A 16,429-nucleotide genomic window follows, 5' to 3' on the forward strand; every position below is an offset into this window, starting at 1 on the left:
GGTCTTCGGCTTCACGTGCGAACGCTTTAACCACTAAGCTACCTGACATAATAACTAAATGCATGATAATTATGCTGCACTCAGCTTTAAAATTCAAATCATACAATGTTTTATTCATGAATACATTTCCGAAACGACAATTATAAGCTATTCCTTTAAACTGATGTTATAGTTATTCACATATCATGTCTGTAAGAGTCATATGCCAAACTTAAATGTCTGATTAATATTTCGACTGTCTACTGTTTAAGGAAATTAAAACAGATGAATGAAAATATTTATACGTTGAAAAATCTACACGTTTACACTTCGATGATAAGTGGTGGTGATATATTACAAGAGAAGTTTTGAATTTGAACTTGACAGTGAGCGTTTCGCGAACTGGGGACGAACTGGAGTGCTAGATTGTGAAAACGAGGACACTGACTGTTTACATTGTCGCCGAGGTAGTTATCGGACTTCGGCACTTTCCGTACCAGTCCGAATTGTCACGGAGTCTTGCCAACCAATCAAATTACCTCCCTTTCCGCGTACCTTGCTAATGGCGAGAACACAGGTCAATAACGACGCTTCAACTACTTTTGTTCCAGATTTTGCTGCAGGTAATAAGTGTTCTAAGTGGGAAAAACATGTTGCAATATTTTTTTGAATGGTAAATATTATGATTGCGCTCGTCTTTGGCTGCATTTACAACCCGGAAGCGCGCATTGGGCGGGATTTCCATTTTCCTAGCCATTTTGTGTTGTCGCGTCGATATTTTCGTTCGTGTGCAAAACACTGTAAATCTTCCTCTGCGGGTAATTCATTATAACTTATTGGATCTATGTGTAAATAAACTCTGCCTTATTTGTAAATTACTTAAATTTTTTGCAACATTCGGAAAAATTGTCCCCGCAAGTAATGAGGTTGAATTCACTGAGAACTTAACCTTTTGCTATCCGGGAAATGGGAACTTCATTTGAAATTCGGCATCCATCTTGATTTTCTGAAACCATTCGTAAAATCATTAGGGTGTGCAGTTGCTTCATTTCCTCGCATTAACAGGTGATGTATACGTGCTTTGTTAGCGAGAGGACGAAACAATGATACTTCAGAATGCCAGTATCGATTTCTGGAATGTACGCTACTCGTGGGCTTATCAATTTCAACTGTAAATAAACCGAGACTTGCCCGATCATGATTTTACTTGCTCCCCTTTGGATTTTGACGGGTTTACACTCATAAAATCAACAATTGGTTCATCGCATGCCATAAAATCACTCATATTTTAGATTTATCATGATTTCACCCAAAAGTTTAAAGTTTCATTACCAGAAAAAATGATATGTATGAGCCATAGGCATGTTGTTTGTGGCCCGCCCATGTGTTGAGGTAGGTCTCGTCGCAACATCAAGGTTTGTTGAATATGTGCAGGTCCTGCCCATAACTTTATACCTAAAACACTGATGATATAAGCAGTTTTTGTATGTAATTAGGATGCAGATATCCATGTCCTTGTGATCTTCTTGTCCTTGTGCTTCTATTTAGAAGCTCAATATCAAAGTCCATGTTTACTTTGCAGTCACACAATACACATTAATAGAATGAATGTTCACATACCAACATCATTTAAGGATATATGTTTTATGTGTATGTTAAGTGAAGTATTGAAAATGGTATTTGAAGCAAGCGCGAAAGACAAGCAGTCCATGTCATATCCTTTATGTTAACAGATAAAATCTGAGGGGTCCTAGTTTCAATTGCTAGGTGTAAACCTCAAGGATCTAGGAGCCTGATGAATGTGAACTCTTAATGTATTAGTCTATTGTCAACCTATTTGACTCACTCATTGAATCCTTTGACATGTTGATTCCCAAAACATTGATTCCGCAAACACTTGACGTAGATGGAACTTGTTAGGTCAGATGTTTGTTTGGCGTTTGCCCTTATCTACTAGGGCTGGGATGATACACCAACTGTGTGATCCGATACATATCTTGCTCCCGATCCTGTATGTATCATGATACTTGCGCGTGCTCTAATCTGTGGTGCATGAGCCATCTTTTTCACAGACAGGATTGCCAAATACCTGGCACACTGATGATTTACAGTTGGCAGTGTCAAGTATGGCATAGTGGTTTTCGGGACGTTGTAAGCTTCTGCTATTTTATGATTCAGTCTACAAGCTTATTTATGTTTTCAATTCTAATTTGTGTTTTGTGTAACATTTATATAAGCAAACATTGAAGGTATCACAATGTGTTTTACTTAGAGTGCGACTCTGATTGATACTTGTATTGAGAAGTAAAAACATTGCGATGCATCGTCCATCACTAGTATCTACCTGTGCTGTGCGATGAAACCCCAGTACATGATTACATGAACAGCGTGGTGTCGTAAGACTGAAGTTGGCAGTGATGTCATACAACCACAGGCTGATATAGCTTGTGGCCAGTAATATGTGTTGTGTACAAATAATTCATATGTTATCACATCAATCTAGTTATATTTTTCACTGAGTTTCTGATCAGCTTATATTTTTTTCGTCACTATTGCCAGTATTGATGCTTTTAGGCTTGAAGTGTTGTAATTAGGAAGATAAATATTGGTAACACCAAGAGATTAAACTATAAAGAATTCTCAACTGTAAAAACTGTTATTATGAATTATAGCTAAAATGGATAAAATTATCATTAAACCGCCTGCATGTTATAAGAAATGAGCGGGCCACTGTAACTTGATAATGCCCTCATATTGCTTGATGTGACAACGGACCATTGTCACGCCCCTTGGTAGCAGATGCCATATTGACATTCAATAGTGACCGTGACTTCATCTGGTTTCTTCTATTATGTTTCCATATTTGTGAAAGTGGGTCTGTGACAGTCAGTAAATGTTTCAAAACTGATATTGTTATTAATTTATTTTTATTTGATAACAAATTCTATCTATTTTAGTTAATGGAAGACCCCAGGCTTCTGCAAATGATAATGCCTTGAAACAAAGCGTTACCCTTATATCAATCGTACATGATCATGCATATGCATTTTCATGTGAACACCCATCTTTCTGGCACTCGTGGTGTAACTAGGACTGCCTCTGTGGTAGAGCATCTGCCTAGAGAGTGCATCTGCCTAGAGAGTCGGGGGGTTCGATCCCTGGACACGTCATACCAAAAGATGTTTAAAGATAGTACTTGTTGTTACCCTGACTGGCGTTTGGCATTAAAGGGGTTAAAATAAGGACTAGTCGGCTCTGACTGGAGTATTTTTCGTGTGATAGAAGTATCCCAGTACTATAGGAGAGTCTGTCTGGCCAGCAACTTATAGAAAAGTTTGTACACTGCAGTCAACACCCATGTTACATTGTAATACATGTAACATTCAAGTCCTGGACTCTGACATACATGTATTCTGTGTTTACTGTACTTGCTTTGTATGGTCAGTACACATACACACTGCTAGTCACTTGGTGTGGTCAGTACACATACACACTGCTAGTCACTTGGTGTGGTCAGTACACATACACACTGCTAGTCACTTGGTGTGGTCAGTACACATACACACTTCTAGTCACTTGGTGTGGTCAGTACACATACACACTGCTAGTCACTTGGTGTGGTCAGTACACATACACACTTCTAGTCACTTGGTGTGGTCAGTACACATACACACTTCTAGTAACTGTGTGTGGTCAGTACACATACACACTTCTAGTCACTTGGTGTGGTCAGTAGACATACACACTTCTAGTCACTTGGTGTGGTCAGTACACATACACACTTCTAGTCACTTGGTGTGGTCAGTACACATCCACACTTCTAGTAACTGTGTGTGGTCAGTACACATACACACTTCTAGTCACTTGGTGTGGTCAGTACACATACACACTTCTAGTCACTTGGTGTGGTCAGTACACATACTCACTGCTAGTCACTTGGTGTGGTCAGTACACATACACACTTCTAGTCACTTTGTGTGGTCAGTACACATACTCACTGCTAGTCACTTGGTGTGGTCAGTACACATACTCACTTCTAGTCACTTGGTGTGGTCAGTACACATATACAATGCTAGTCACTTAGTGTGGTCAGTACACATAAACTTCTAGTCACTTGGTGTGGTCAGTACACATACACACTGCTAGTCACTTTGTGTGGTCAGTACACATACACACTTTTAGTCACTTCGTGTGGTCAGTACACATACACACTGCTATTCACATAGTGTGGTCAGTACACATACACACTGCTATTCACTTAGTGTGGTCAGTATACATACACACTGCTAGTCACTTAGTGTGGTCAGTACACATTAGGGCTACAACGAATACACTATTAGGTGAATATGATTCGTATGACAAATATAGGGTAACAAATACGAATATTAATTCACGAACACAATAGCAAGTCAGCAGCTGAAGCAATATTTGTTATATTCAGTCAAACATTAACAACATTAATTATTTGACATGGTTTGTTAATTATTAATATATCATATATGCATTTATATACTGCACTTATCCAGGTACTAGTATCTGCTCAAATGCGACAATGACCAGTGACCACAATACTGTCAAATTGAACATTATGAGAGTGTTGTCTTTGAAGAAATCTATGCATATAATATGTTCCTTTGGATATTTTTAGGTACAGGGTATGTAAATGTACATGACTGCATATTCATAACTATTCAATTCTAATGGCCACGAATAACAAATTCAATTCATGAATGGATACGGTTCGACTCACCCAATACGTGAGTGTATCGTAACAGCCCTAGTACACATACACACTTCTAGTCACTTGGTGTGGTCAGTACACATACACACTTCTAGTCACTTGGTGTGGTCAGTACACATACACACTTCTAGTCACTTGGTGTGGTCAGTACACATACACACTTCTAGTAACTGTGTGTGGTCAGTACACATACATACTTCTAGTCACTTTGTGTGGTCAGTACACATACACACTTCTAGTCACTTCGTGTGGTCAGTACACAAACACACTTCTAGTCACTTTGTGTGGTCAGTACACACTGATAAATGCTTGTCATAAGAGGCGACTAACGGGATCGGGTGGTCAGGTTCGCTGACTTGGTTGAAGCATGTCATTGATCCCAATTGCATAGATAGATGCTCATGATATGAATCACTTGATTGTCTGGTCCAGACTCGATTATTTACAGACAGCCATCATACAGCTGGAATATTGCTGAGTGCGGCGTAAAACAATAAACCGACAAACCAACACAATTATAGAACTTTACAAGAACCTGTCAGACTCCTTGTTTCTAATGCATGAGTTAAGGACTGCTAGTGGTAACCCTGATGTTGAATGTTAGAGATTGAAGGAGGATTCAAATACTACAGGAGCAAATCCCTGGAATCCCCTTAATTTCCAAAACTACACATGGGAAGTCTGATTGTGATCTGTGACATTACGTATGATGCACTTTGTCATAATGCTCTATTTGATAGAGTTATGATTTAACATGTTATATTTACTTGCATAATCTTGATTCATGGATATAAGGAAACTGCACCGAAATTTGTGGTTAAATATTTGATTTCATTGTGTGTATTCACTGATCATTTAATTCACCAGTTCAACTATAAGAAAATGCCGAAGATTCCACTCGTGACTGAAAAGTTTTTTCCTGAAGCCATATGTATTTGTCATCCATTCAGAATCATTTGTGCATTACATAGTAGGTTAGTGTGTAACTGTGTACGACAGCCCGTACAGTTACCGTGTTTATTTTTATTATCATCTGTACTTACAAATATTTCTGTGTCGGTAGATAACAGTTGAAAGGAATAGTTATTCGACACGTCTCTAGAACTCTTGTGGATGTCATGGGGGGAAAATGTCATTAACTTGGATGAGCAAATGGTTTTGAAAGTGGTAGACTGCAGAGAAAATGGATGAAAAACAGGCAATATCTGAAATTTGAAATGCTTTTCTTTTGTACTGTGGTATTTAAACATAAGCATGATAAGGACAACAGCTGTACGATATTTGTTGATAGTCCAAATTGCATCTGAATTTCATGTAATGGTAAAAGATCTGTTCATGGCGTGATCATTATCTGGTGACCATTATGAAGGTACCTGACCTTGGCCCTATCACACAGACTACAGCGGTTAAAACAAACATTTTGGGGGCACTAGCCCTTATAATGAAAACAGCAAAACCCTTAGAAATTGGCAAATATTTACTAGTCCTTATGATACCTTTACTATTGGACAATTTGTCAAGGACTACAGGACAAGTGCCAATTTCTAACACTGGACTAGGGATAGATACAGTGATGAGGTGGCCTTGGGCTGCTTTCTGTAGCTGCAGACTATTACTGAAGTCATAGACTCAACATTTGTTTGTTTGTTTATTGTCTAATGCCGCACTCAGCTGTATAAGGGCAGACAGTAAATAATCGAGTCTGGACCAGACAATCCTGTGAATGATAGCATGAGCATAGATCCACACAATTGGGATCGATGACATGCATCAACCAAGTCAGCGAGCCTGACCCCCCATTCTGTTACTCGCCAAGCATAGTTGCCTTTTACTGCAAGCATGGGTTGCTGAAGACCCATTCTACCACGATCTTCACGGAACGACTCATCATTTGACCACAACATTTACCCAAGGTTCAAATGAAAGTTCAATAATAATTACAGCTGTTCCCTCGTTGCCCTTAAATTATATGAATGCCTTCCCTGAACACATGCTATATGCAGTCCGCCATTGCCTAGGTTCAGTTTCTAGGAATGATAATGAGAACTGTGTGGTAGCTGTGTCAAAGTCTAGTTCTTCAGATAAGATTACTGTTAACAAATAGCAATCTACCACAGTTACAGATATTGAAACATCGATGGTGCAGTAAAGATGGTAAACCAATTTGATGTAAACAGTTAATAAACACAGCAGTTTACTCACAAAACTGGGGATCCGGGGGACCCCCAATAATTAATTTCAGCGATTCTATAAGATTCTATTTAGTGGACAATCATCATGGCCATTGTGATGTGAAAGTCATGGTCTAAGGGAGATAACTATCTGTTTATTTATTGTCTCCCCTTATGACGGTTTGATAACTTTCAAAATACACCATTTGATAGGCCTATATGATATTTACAGTATGTTTTTAAATGTAAGCATGGTAAATATTCTTTTTGTGTTCATGGTCCTGTTGTCTTTCAGATTCCAAGTAACTGTGGACAGTAGAAGATAGGAGTCAGGAGATAGCCTGGCAAGGAAGAGATTGATCCTGTCTGTTTGCTTGAAGGTAAAGATTTCTGTAGATGATGACTGATGGAGAGTGAAGCTAGATTGATTAGGTTAGGATATGGATGATTATGATGATTGAGGTTAAGAATAATTCAATATTCTTTATAATTCTGTATGATTCAATAGACTTTCTTAAAAGATAACCTTGATAACTGTTTGAAATGAAGAATAAAATAAAATTTGTTATACCTATTTGTTAAATATTAAAGATGTATATGATTTAGGAGTTTATGGAAAGAATCCTCATGGGCCCCTATAATTTCATGTTATATTTGATCACATTGTCAATCATGTAATATATGTTATGTTGTAATGTTACTACTATTTGTGTTTTTAACATGGGGGTGGCCCAGTCATCTATGGCACTGCAATTCGCTGTCAAGAGTTGCGTAGCTTTGGCACGCCAGAAATCTATCATTGTTGGTTCGAATCCCTGTTTCTCCAAAATTAAGTTTCTAGTTTTGTCAGTACCATATCCGTTCTCGTGGATTTCACCAAAGTGGTAAATATGTAGGTCCTGCATTGCTCTAGGCCTTCCTGCCTCCTTAATCTTACATCCCGTGATATTAGAGGAATACTGTTCAAAGCAGCATTAAACCCAACTCACCTACTCACTATTAACATGTGAAGACACTAACAGTATTGTAAGTCCAGTGTAAAACATCATTCACTCACTTGCCTAATAAACATTTGTCATTGAATTTCCAGGTTAAGTAACAATGTCAACAAAGGAGGCGGAAGTGGAGCATGTCAAGAATGAGGAGGCGCCCCAGAAAGCAGATGTACAGAAGACAATTCCTCAAGGAGAAGAACCTTCAAAGACTCCCCCAAGAGCAGAAGGATCGATGTCGCCTCGAAGGTCAGCTCGCGGCTCTCCTCGGGGTCGGTCGCCACGGAGGTCACCAAAGGGTTGCGTGGATGAAAATGAGATTGAGATCAGGGTGGAGGTCCATGATGAAGACAACAGTCAGATGAATGAGAGTGAAGAAGAGGAAGAGTTTGGTCAGTCCAGGGAACTAGAGGAGCTTATTAGGAAGAGGTCAGAGGAAGGATTTTATATGGAGGACGAAGAGGAGCCTGAAGAAGAAGAATATGAAGAAGAGATAGTGGAAGAAGAACATAAAGATAAAGAGTCCGCTGGAGAAGAGGATGGAGAGAAAGGAGGGGAAGAGGAAGCAAAGACTGGTGAAGAAATGGAGGAAGAGGAAGATCAGGAGAAGGCAGCTGGTGAGGAAGCAGGAGAGAAAGGAGAAGATATGCAAGAGGGAGACATGGATCTGGAGGACGAAGATAAGTCTGATGATGAGGTGTTAGCTGACAAACAAAAGAGTGTGAAGAAAAGAGGCAGGCCATCAAAGGCATCTAAAGGGGATATTGAGGAAACTATTTCCAAGTTAGGAAAAATGAAGACCAAGAGTCCAGTGAAGAAATTTGTTTGGGGTGATGATGAAGAGGAAGAAGTGACAAAGGCAAGGACTACAAAAGGAAAGACAGCAAAACAAACCAAATCTGCACCTGTAAAGATTGTAAAGAAAGGCAAGGCTGCTGCCGCCAAAGTGTCAAAGGTTGTTGCAGACAAAAATGCTAAAGAGTCCAAAGCAGCCTCAGCTAAAGGCAAGGGAACAACAGCGAAGGGCAGCGCCAAGGCTTCTGGTGCCAAGTCTGCTGTAGCTAAGCAGTCAACTGCAAAGACAACACAAGCTAAGCTATCTGCTGCCAAATCTAAGCCTGCTCCAAAACCCAAATCTGCTCCAAAGAAAAGGGGGCGTAAACCTGTTTCCAAGTCTGATGTTGCTTTGGTAGTAATTGATACTTCTAAAGAAAATGAAGAAGTGGAGGAAGATGTGGAAGATGTGGAGGAAGAAGAACCAGATAATGATTTGGATTTAGATTATACTGTTCAAGTTAATGAAGGTGATGCGTTAGATGATGATGATGATGATGATGATGAGGAAGATGATGAAGAAGGTCCCCCAGTGTTGGAACCAATGGTGACAAAATCTGCTGGGAAAAAACAAGCTGCCAAGGTGGAGGCGGGTGGCATACAACCAAGGACTGCTCTGCAACTGAAAAGTATTCAGGTACGTGAGAAAGCTAAAGAACAAGTGTCAAAGGTACGTGAAAAACCTAAAGAACAAGTATCAAAGAAAAATGTTGAAGTGTCTGAGAATAAAGATGAACCAGTATCAAAGGATCCTTATCTCTTTGAAGAAATGAACAAGGGAGGTTCTGACCATCCTATCAAAGTGTCAAAAGGAAAGAAGCGTGATTCATCAATTCCTTCTGGGAAAATCAAGGTCTACAAATGTGAATACTGTGACAAAGGCTTTATTAAGTTTCAAGGACTGGTTAAACATAGACGTGTGCACACTGGTGAGAGGCCTTATAAATGTGAGACATGTGGCAAGGGCTTTACACAATCCCAAAATCTTATCATCCATCGTAGAATCCACACTGGTGAGCGTCCATATAAATGTACGCTCTGTGGAAAAACATTCTCCCAACTTAACAGTGTCATCAACCACACACGAGGACACACAGGAGAGAAGCCGTATGCTTGTCCACTTTGTGATCGCTGCTTCCCCAATTCCACTGATGTCAAGCGACACATGAGAGTACACACTGGAGAAAAGCCCTACAAATGCAGCCACTGTGACAAAGCATTTGCCAAGTCGTTCGATGTGAAGAGACATGAGCGTACCCACACTGGCGACAAACCCCACAAGTGTCAGCTGTGTGGCAGAGGGTTCGCCCAGTCGGCTAACATGCTGAGACACGTGAGAACCCATGTGTTGAAATGTGAGACGTGTGACATGGTCTTTACCCTGCACGAGGAGCTGTTGGAGCATGTGAAGACTCATGGTGAGACTATGCCCTACAACTGCAGCCAGTGTGACCGAGGCTTCATGAGGCTACAGCACTTGAAGACCCACATCAAGAAACATTCAAACACCAAGGAGTTCTCATGTGACGAGTGCGGGAAGAGTTTCAGTAAGAAGCAGAACCTGGTGAAGCATCTCTCGTTTCATTCAGATGACAAGCCATTTGACTGTCAAGTCTGCGGGAAGAGTTTCTCCAGCGTGCAGAACCTGAAGGCCCACATCCGCATCCACACAGGGGACAAGATGTTCACATGCAGTGTGTGTAAGAGGGAGTTTGTGAAGAAGGCAGATTTAGTCCGACATGAGCGTGTTCATTCTGGGGAGAAACCATTTGTGTGTGTTATCTGTGAAATGGCCTTTTCCCAATCCCACCACCTCAAGAAGCATTACACCAAGCATAATCTGGAGGAGTTGGAGGGGGTGGACACTTCTCTGCTGGAAGACTCTCAGAACGGAGCTGTGGTTGTCGTAGCTGCTGAAGGAGGAGAGATGGAGAAAATGACAATAGTCAAGGCTACAGGAGTTGAGGAAGAGGAGGAGGAAGAAGAAGAGGAAGAGGAGGAGGTGACACCAAGTCCAGTGAAGAAAGGGAAGAAAGCTAAGCCTGTTGAAGTCGAAAAGACTAATGATAAAGGTCGAGCTTCATCTCGTTTGAAAACAACAAAGAAACCTGCCGGGAAGAAGCTTGAGGTTAAAATTAGTAAAGATTCCAAGAAGAGGAAGCAGAATGATGACAGTGGGAAGACCGAAGTGCCTCAGAAGAAGGGGGTGAGAGGAAGACCTCCTAAACAAGTCGCTGTAGAGACTGAGAATGGTGTTGAGGCTATGGATGTAGAAGCTGATGCTGGCAACGCTGCAGAGGCTGAGGAGCAAGTTGCAGAGACCCCCACAAAACCAAAGCTGAAGAAAGGTGGAATTGTTAAAGGAAAAGCTAAAGTCAACCAGGCTGCAAAGAACGAAGCCGTGAAAAGTCATTTTGCTAAAAACCTGGCATTGCGGCGGATATCCACTGAAAGTGAAACTCAGACTGCAACACCATCAAAAGACTTTGTTGAAACTCAGACCTTCGGAACTCAAACTGGACGGAAGGATGATATGAAGGGGGTGCGTATCCTCACAGCAACACCAAGATCTATTTGTGGGGATGAGGATGAGTGAAGGAGTTGCCAGTAACCATGGAGATGTCATAGATAGGATTAGATTCCCAAGCATAATTCTCTCCTTGAATCTCTATAAAACATCATTGTTGAAAGTCATTCAAATCAGCACTGAAGTCTGCTACACATCCAGGTATGCCAGATTGAATATACCCACATACATGCTTCTTATACATTTGTACTCTGTATATGTGATGTGCTGATGTCAAAGAGAGCTGACCTGAAACTTTATCAAAGTCTTAGATTCTGAACTTCAACCCCATGTTAGAGTGAATGTGTTTTAGTAGTATGCTGTTCTGGAGTTGGGTTTGGTTGATGGTAAACAGTTCTATGTTGCTACAACCCTGACTTCATTTGGACAATTGTGAATGGCAGTTTGTGGTTATTGTCTTCACGAATATCTATGAACACTTCTGCTAACATTGAAATAATTCCAGATGACCTAAACTGTTTTTTGTTTTGATATTTTATCATTTCCTATTTCTTTACATATATTTCTGTTATGTATCACAGATTTGAGGGCACTCTATTTGTAAATGGCAGTTTGATTTTATGTTTTTATCTCAATATTATTGAATGTTTGTATCCAGATAGTGTTAGCTGGGAGGTCCTTTACTGACAGTATGTGAGATGGCACAGGTGTCATGTTGTTTTGTCAGCTGAAGTTTGTGTCATTTAAGCATTTGCATTCATGTCACATATTATGTTGATAAACACATTAGAAGTAGATACCATTCTATGAGAATATTCTGCAAAAGAGGCATCAGGATTTAGGCACTGACTCAATCCAGTCATTATATCCATCCATTTATAATAAAACACCAGTAACTTACTCACATGACCTGTTGCATTTAAGGAATCTTCAGCTTGGATTATGAATATGTTGCCCATGTGGCATGAGTGATGCAGCATTACATGTTAGTCACTGAATGGTGACGGGAGGGTGGGGGTGGTGGTGTGGTCAAAGGGAGATAACTCCCCGGAGCAAGATGTCTGTTTGGTGGGCACAGGTTTTATATCTATACCAATTCCATGTGTATTGTATCCTTGTTGTGTAGGTTGTCTTAAGCAATTCCAGTCATGTTATGATTCTCTTTGTTGAGTCATGTGTATCTTTGAATTTCAAGGGCATATTAAGAAGAATGGAACTGAATTTTTATTTATTTTGGTAAGACATGAATTTTATCTTGTAAGTTGTTCCTGGTGATGAAGTTCACTGTGGCAATATGATTGTGGTTTAAGTGCCTTTTAGCATCCCATTAACACAGATTGATTGCATACATTTAGAGAATTTGACATGTGTTTTATCATGTTAATGTTAATGAATTGTTATGAAGGAAAATCATTTTTCTAATAAGTGACTACAACTGATTTTAACAATTACAGTAATCATGGTAGTATTGTTTGCTGTGAGCCGTGTCGAATTCATGTATTGTTGCTTCACTTCCAACCATCCTGCTACTGCAGGGGGAATTCTTGATCATTCTGCTTCTGGAACTATTAAGGTGAGAAACATTTTAACATTTGTTGTTGAATATTTATCAACTTAGAAATTAAGCAAATTTTCCCTCTGTGTATAATTTTAACTCCATGTAACATGTTTCGCACCATGTCATTGATCATCAGCTGTAATCCCCTGAATGTGTGTATATATTATATTATCCTGGACCACATTGGCGAAGGGAGATACGTGTAACTCCGTGATGGGCCACCCAGTGTTCACAGGATTCACTAGTGTTATAATCAAGTAGGGGTGTCTGCCAAGGATTTGTCTCCCAAACTTTGCTCGTCTTGTTTAGCCTGGGCCGGACCAATGTTTTGCAGCAGGGTGGAGAAGTGGCAGAGTTGTTGAAATGTTGAGTCTACATCTGCAGACCTGTCTTCAATTCATGGGTATTATATGTAAAGCCCCCTATGTGTGCTTAGTGTTGAGAGAGGGCTTGGATGTTGCTATGAACAACTTCAAACTCACTCATGTTGTGGAGTTTTCTATGCCAGTCTTTGGGAAGAGAAACTGTTTGTTCCCTTCATGAAAGAACATTCCATGTAAACATAAGATTTGCAAATTTTGAAATGTGACTGATACAAGACCCTCAGGAACCCAGTTATGTCGCCAGTCATTCATGATAAGTACCATGGGGCCCATTTGCTCCGAAGTGACTTCACTCATAGAAAATTTCCCACATTTCTCTCGCTCATGAGTGTAATTTGATGGCTATATTTAGTATCTAATTAATCATATTGAGCTCAAAACGGAGCTATGGGTCCTGGATATTGGTCATTACAGAATATAATACCCTGGATAGTCGAGGATGAGGCAAACGTTGGTCTGGCCACGATGTCCATAGGTGTTATTGGTGTACTCCCCAATGAAATATATCATGCTTTGTGAATCGTGGCATGGTGATATATTTGACTAATCCTATAATGATACAGTATTTTGTACTTGAGGAACACTTTCTGGTCGTGTTAACATAGTGAGAACAGACCTCACAATTTAGCAATAATGTCATGTATACTGTTTATTAGTCATGTTCTTATCAACAAAATAACAAAATTAATAAAACCAACATTCAAATGTTCATGTTTTCCATTGCCTTAATGTATGATGTTATTGCACGATATTTGTATATAATATGCATATATATGCCTTATCCCTGTGCTATGATGTGTGGTATTGTAAACAGTCAGATGATAGGAGTGTAAATATTATATACTTTCTGAATGAAATGCTTCTTGACTGCTGGCTGACTGCTGCTTTGAAGTTACCAGTTTAGATAAATCACAAATAGGAACTTATTTTTATTTGCTTTTACTGAATACCGGTTTAATTTCAAATATAGGTTTAGAAATCATACTTGAGAGGTGTTCCAGTTGCCTAGTGACTATGACAGGGCTCTCGCCCATGATGGCATTACAGGTTCAATACCACCACACCCTGTATACATTGAGGAAAAACTGAATCAGATAACAGGACATGATTTTTGAATAAACTAAGCAAAGTTATCTACTTTGATAGAATACATACTGAAATCTGTTACTGGTTAAATAGATTTTAGACCAACATAGGTAGGTCATTGGCATTCACTGTAATCAAGGTTCCGCAATAGTCTGTCATTAGTGTAAGAGTGGGTTCCTTTGCTGTGTCAGGATCAGTTAGTTAGTTTGGATCTCAGATTGAACGAGATACTTAGTTTGTCAGCACGTCTTGAGTTCTGTTTCACTTCAGGCTGTCCTACCACATTATGCTGAGACACCGTGATATCATTGGAATACTATTCAAAGTGATGTAATACCCAACTCACTTTCTCATACCCCATGATTCACCTGTAATACTGTTCAAAAGCAATGCTAGACCTAACTTCAAAAAATGTTCTGCTTAATACTAATGTCAATTTCAAAGAGAAAATATGTTTTACATGACGTTCTCCTGAAACAGTTCCATTCTTCAGTTTGATTTGATCTCGACCGTCTCCGTGTACAGGGATTTATATGGACCTGTGCGGGGCCGATGTATTTAGCCCCAAGTCCATGGCAAATGTCATTAAGAATTCCCAATTTGGAATTTATATTTTTCCAATTCATGTAATAACTCATAACTAAGTGTATGGGTTTGGAAAGGTAACCTGCATTTCACTGATAATAGGATCAATAAATAGGAAGAGGTTTCAATGCTTGGTTTTATATTGTTAAATTGCTTGCAATCTTATCATACAATGTTAACAGAATTGGAGTAATCCCAATTTTGAATATAATGATGATTTTTTCCCCAAATTGCAAACCAGGGACACTTAGATTTGAATTGTAGATAAATCTCTGGTGTAATGTTGAATTCAGTGTGGATAACCAGGGGTGCTGTTATTAATGAAACATCTGCTGTTGGTCAAAGCTTGTGCAACCTTCGATTTAGGAGAATTACCTTGGTCAGTGTATGATAGAAGCATGTTACAACTATACATACTATAAATGTCCAATTGATGGCATTGGGAACTGAAGCCACTGATGGAACTGTCTCTCTAATTTAACAATATCAGTGATAAGTGACCAGTACTTTTTAGTTTTACCATTCTCTCTGCACTCATTAAATCATGGATAGTTGCTTGACCTATGACCATCAGTATGAGACTCAAAGTAAAATTCAAGTTTGTGATTTGTACTGACTGTGAAACAAATGTATGCCTTGTATATGATTCATTATGTGAAAATTGTAAGTTTTTTACACGACATGCTGTTTCTGTGTGATGATTACAGAGAGCTCTGCAGGCTATGTAGTATTCCATGCTTTATTATCACTTTTCCTTCTCATCTAATAAATCATTTTTTTTCTAATTATTTTTGCCATAAATCATGAAACAATTGACTTTTGTGATTGTACGAATAAATGATAAATTTGTCTTGTGCTGGTTTTGTTTTCTCTTTCTTTTCTTGACATACATACACAAGAAGGAAAGGCTGTTGGATCAGACTGAAGATCAGGTGCCTCATGCTTGTAACCAAGTAGAATGGATCCCTGGTGCCCCATGCTTATCTCCCCCATCTTTGAGATGTTGGCCAGAATAGGTTCCTTGTTTGCCATGCTTTTATTAATGTGGGGATTTTAGGGGAAGAATAGGTCCCTAGTACCCTTACTTTTCTCCCTTTGAAGATTTGGCCTCAAGTACTCCATGATTGTCTCCCTTTGGTGTTTCTGCGACAGAAGAGGTCCCTTGAGTCCAATACCTGTCAAGGAAAGAACCACGAAATCATATTGTCAGGCCGTGTGGCCTGACCCCACAGACTCCTGGGTGAAACAAGTCACTAACGCATTATCTCCATATTCAGTACCATTAAGAACATGCCTCCATGGAAGTTTGTAAGAGGTAATGAGATATTCTCCCCGTGCTTGTCCAGTAATTGTAGGCTTGTTGGGATCTTATGTAAGATTCATAAACGGTTGGTAATCCAGTTACTGTTTAACAGGTCGAAGTGAGGGCGATGAACTGTTACGGTTAAGGCAAGAGAAGATTGGAAATTCATGTGAACTGTTACGCTAGTGGTGGACAAGATGTGGCAAGAACACGTCATGTGATCATTTCAAATGTGAATGCCTAGACTCGCTGTATAAGCTAGGTTTTGAT

General features: G+C 39.6%; 1 protein-coding gene across 3 annotated transcripts; it reads left to right on the forward strand.

Annotated features, from left to right (window-relative positions):
• Positions 1-517: 517 nt before the first annotated feature.
• LOC139450781 (uncharacterized) lies at positions 518-15,670 on the forward strand. Of its 3 annotated transcripts, none has more exons than XM_071232614.1 (3): positions 518-602; positions 7,187-7,271; positions 7,982-15,670. In XM_071232614.1, the coding sequence occupies exon 3, from the start codon at positions 7,993-7,995 to the stop codon at positions 11,311-11,313; it is 3,321 nt and encodes a 1,106-aa protein (XP_071088715.1). In that variant the 5' UTR covers positions 518-602; positions 7,187-7,271; positions 7,982-7,992; the 3' UTR covers positions 11,314-15,670. The 3 variants fall into 3 exon arrangements, with proteins under 3 accessions (XP_071088715.1, XP_071088717.1, XP_071088716.1); XM_071232616.1 differs by lacking the exon at positions 518-602 and adding an exon at positions 773-797; XM_071232615.1 differs by lacking the exon at positions 518-602 and adding an exon at positions 955-1,044.
• The last annotated feature ends 759 nt before the right edge of the window (positions 15,671-16,429 follow it).

This window comes from Haliotis cracherodii, unplaced genomic scaffold (assembly GCF_022045235.1).
Source record: "Haliotis cracherodii isolate W230 unplaced genomic scaffold, xgHalCrac1.p SCAF_8, whole genome shotgun sequence".
Taxonomy (NCBI): domain Eukaryota; kingdom Metazoa; phylum Mollusca; class Gastropoda; order Lepetellida; family Haliotidae; genus Haliotis; species Haliotis cracherodii.

Coding starts and splice junctions, on each gene's coding strand:
- LOC139450781 (XM_071232614.1), top strand. CDS start 7,993: ATGTCAACAAAGGAGGCGGAAGTGGAGCATGTCAAGAATGAGGAGGCG.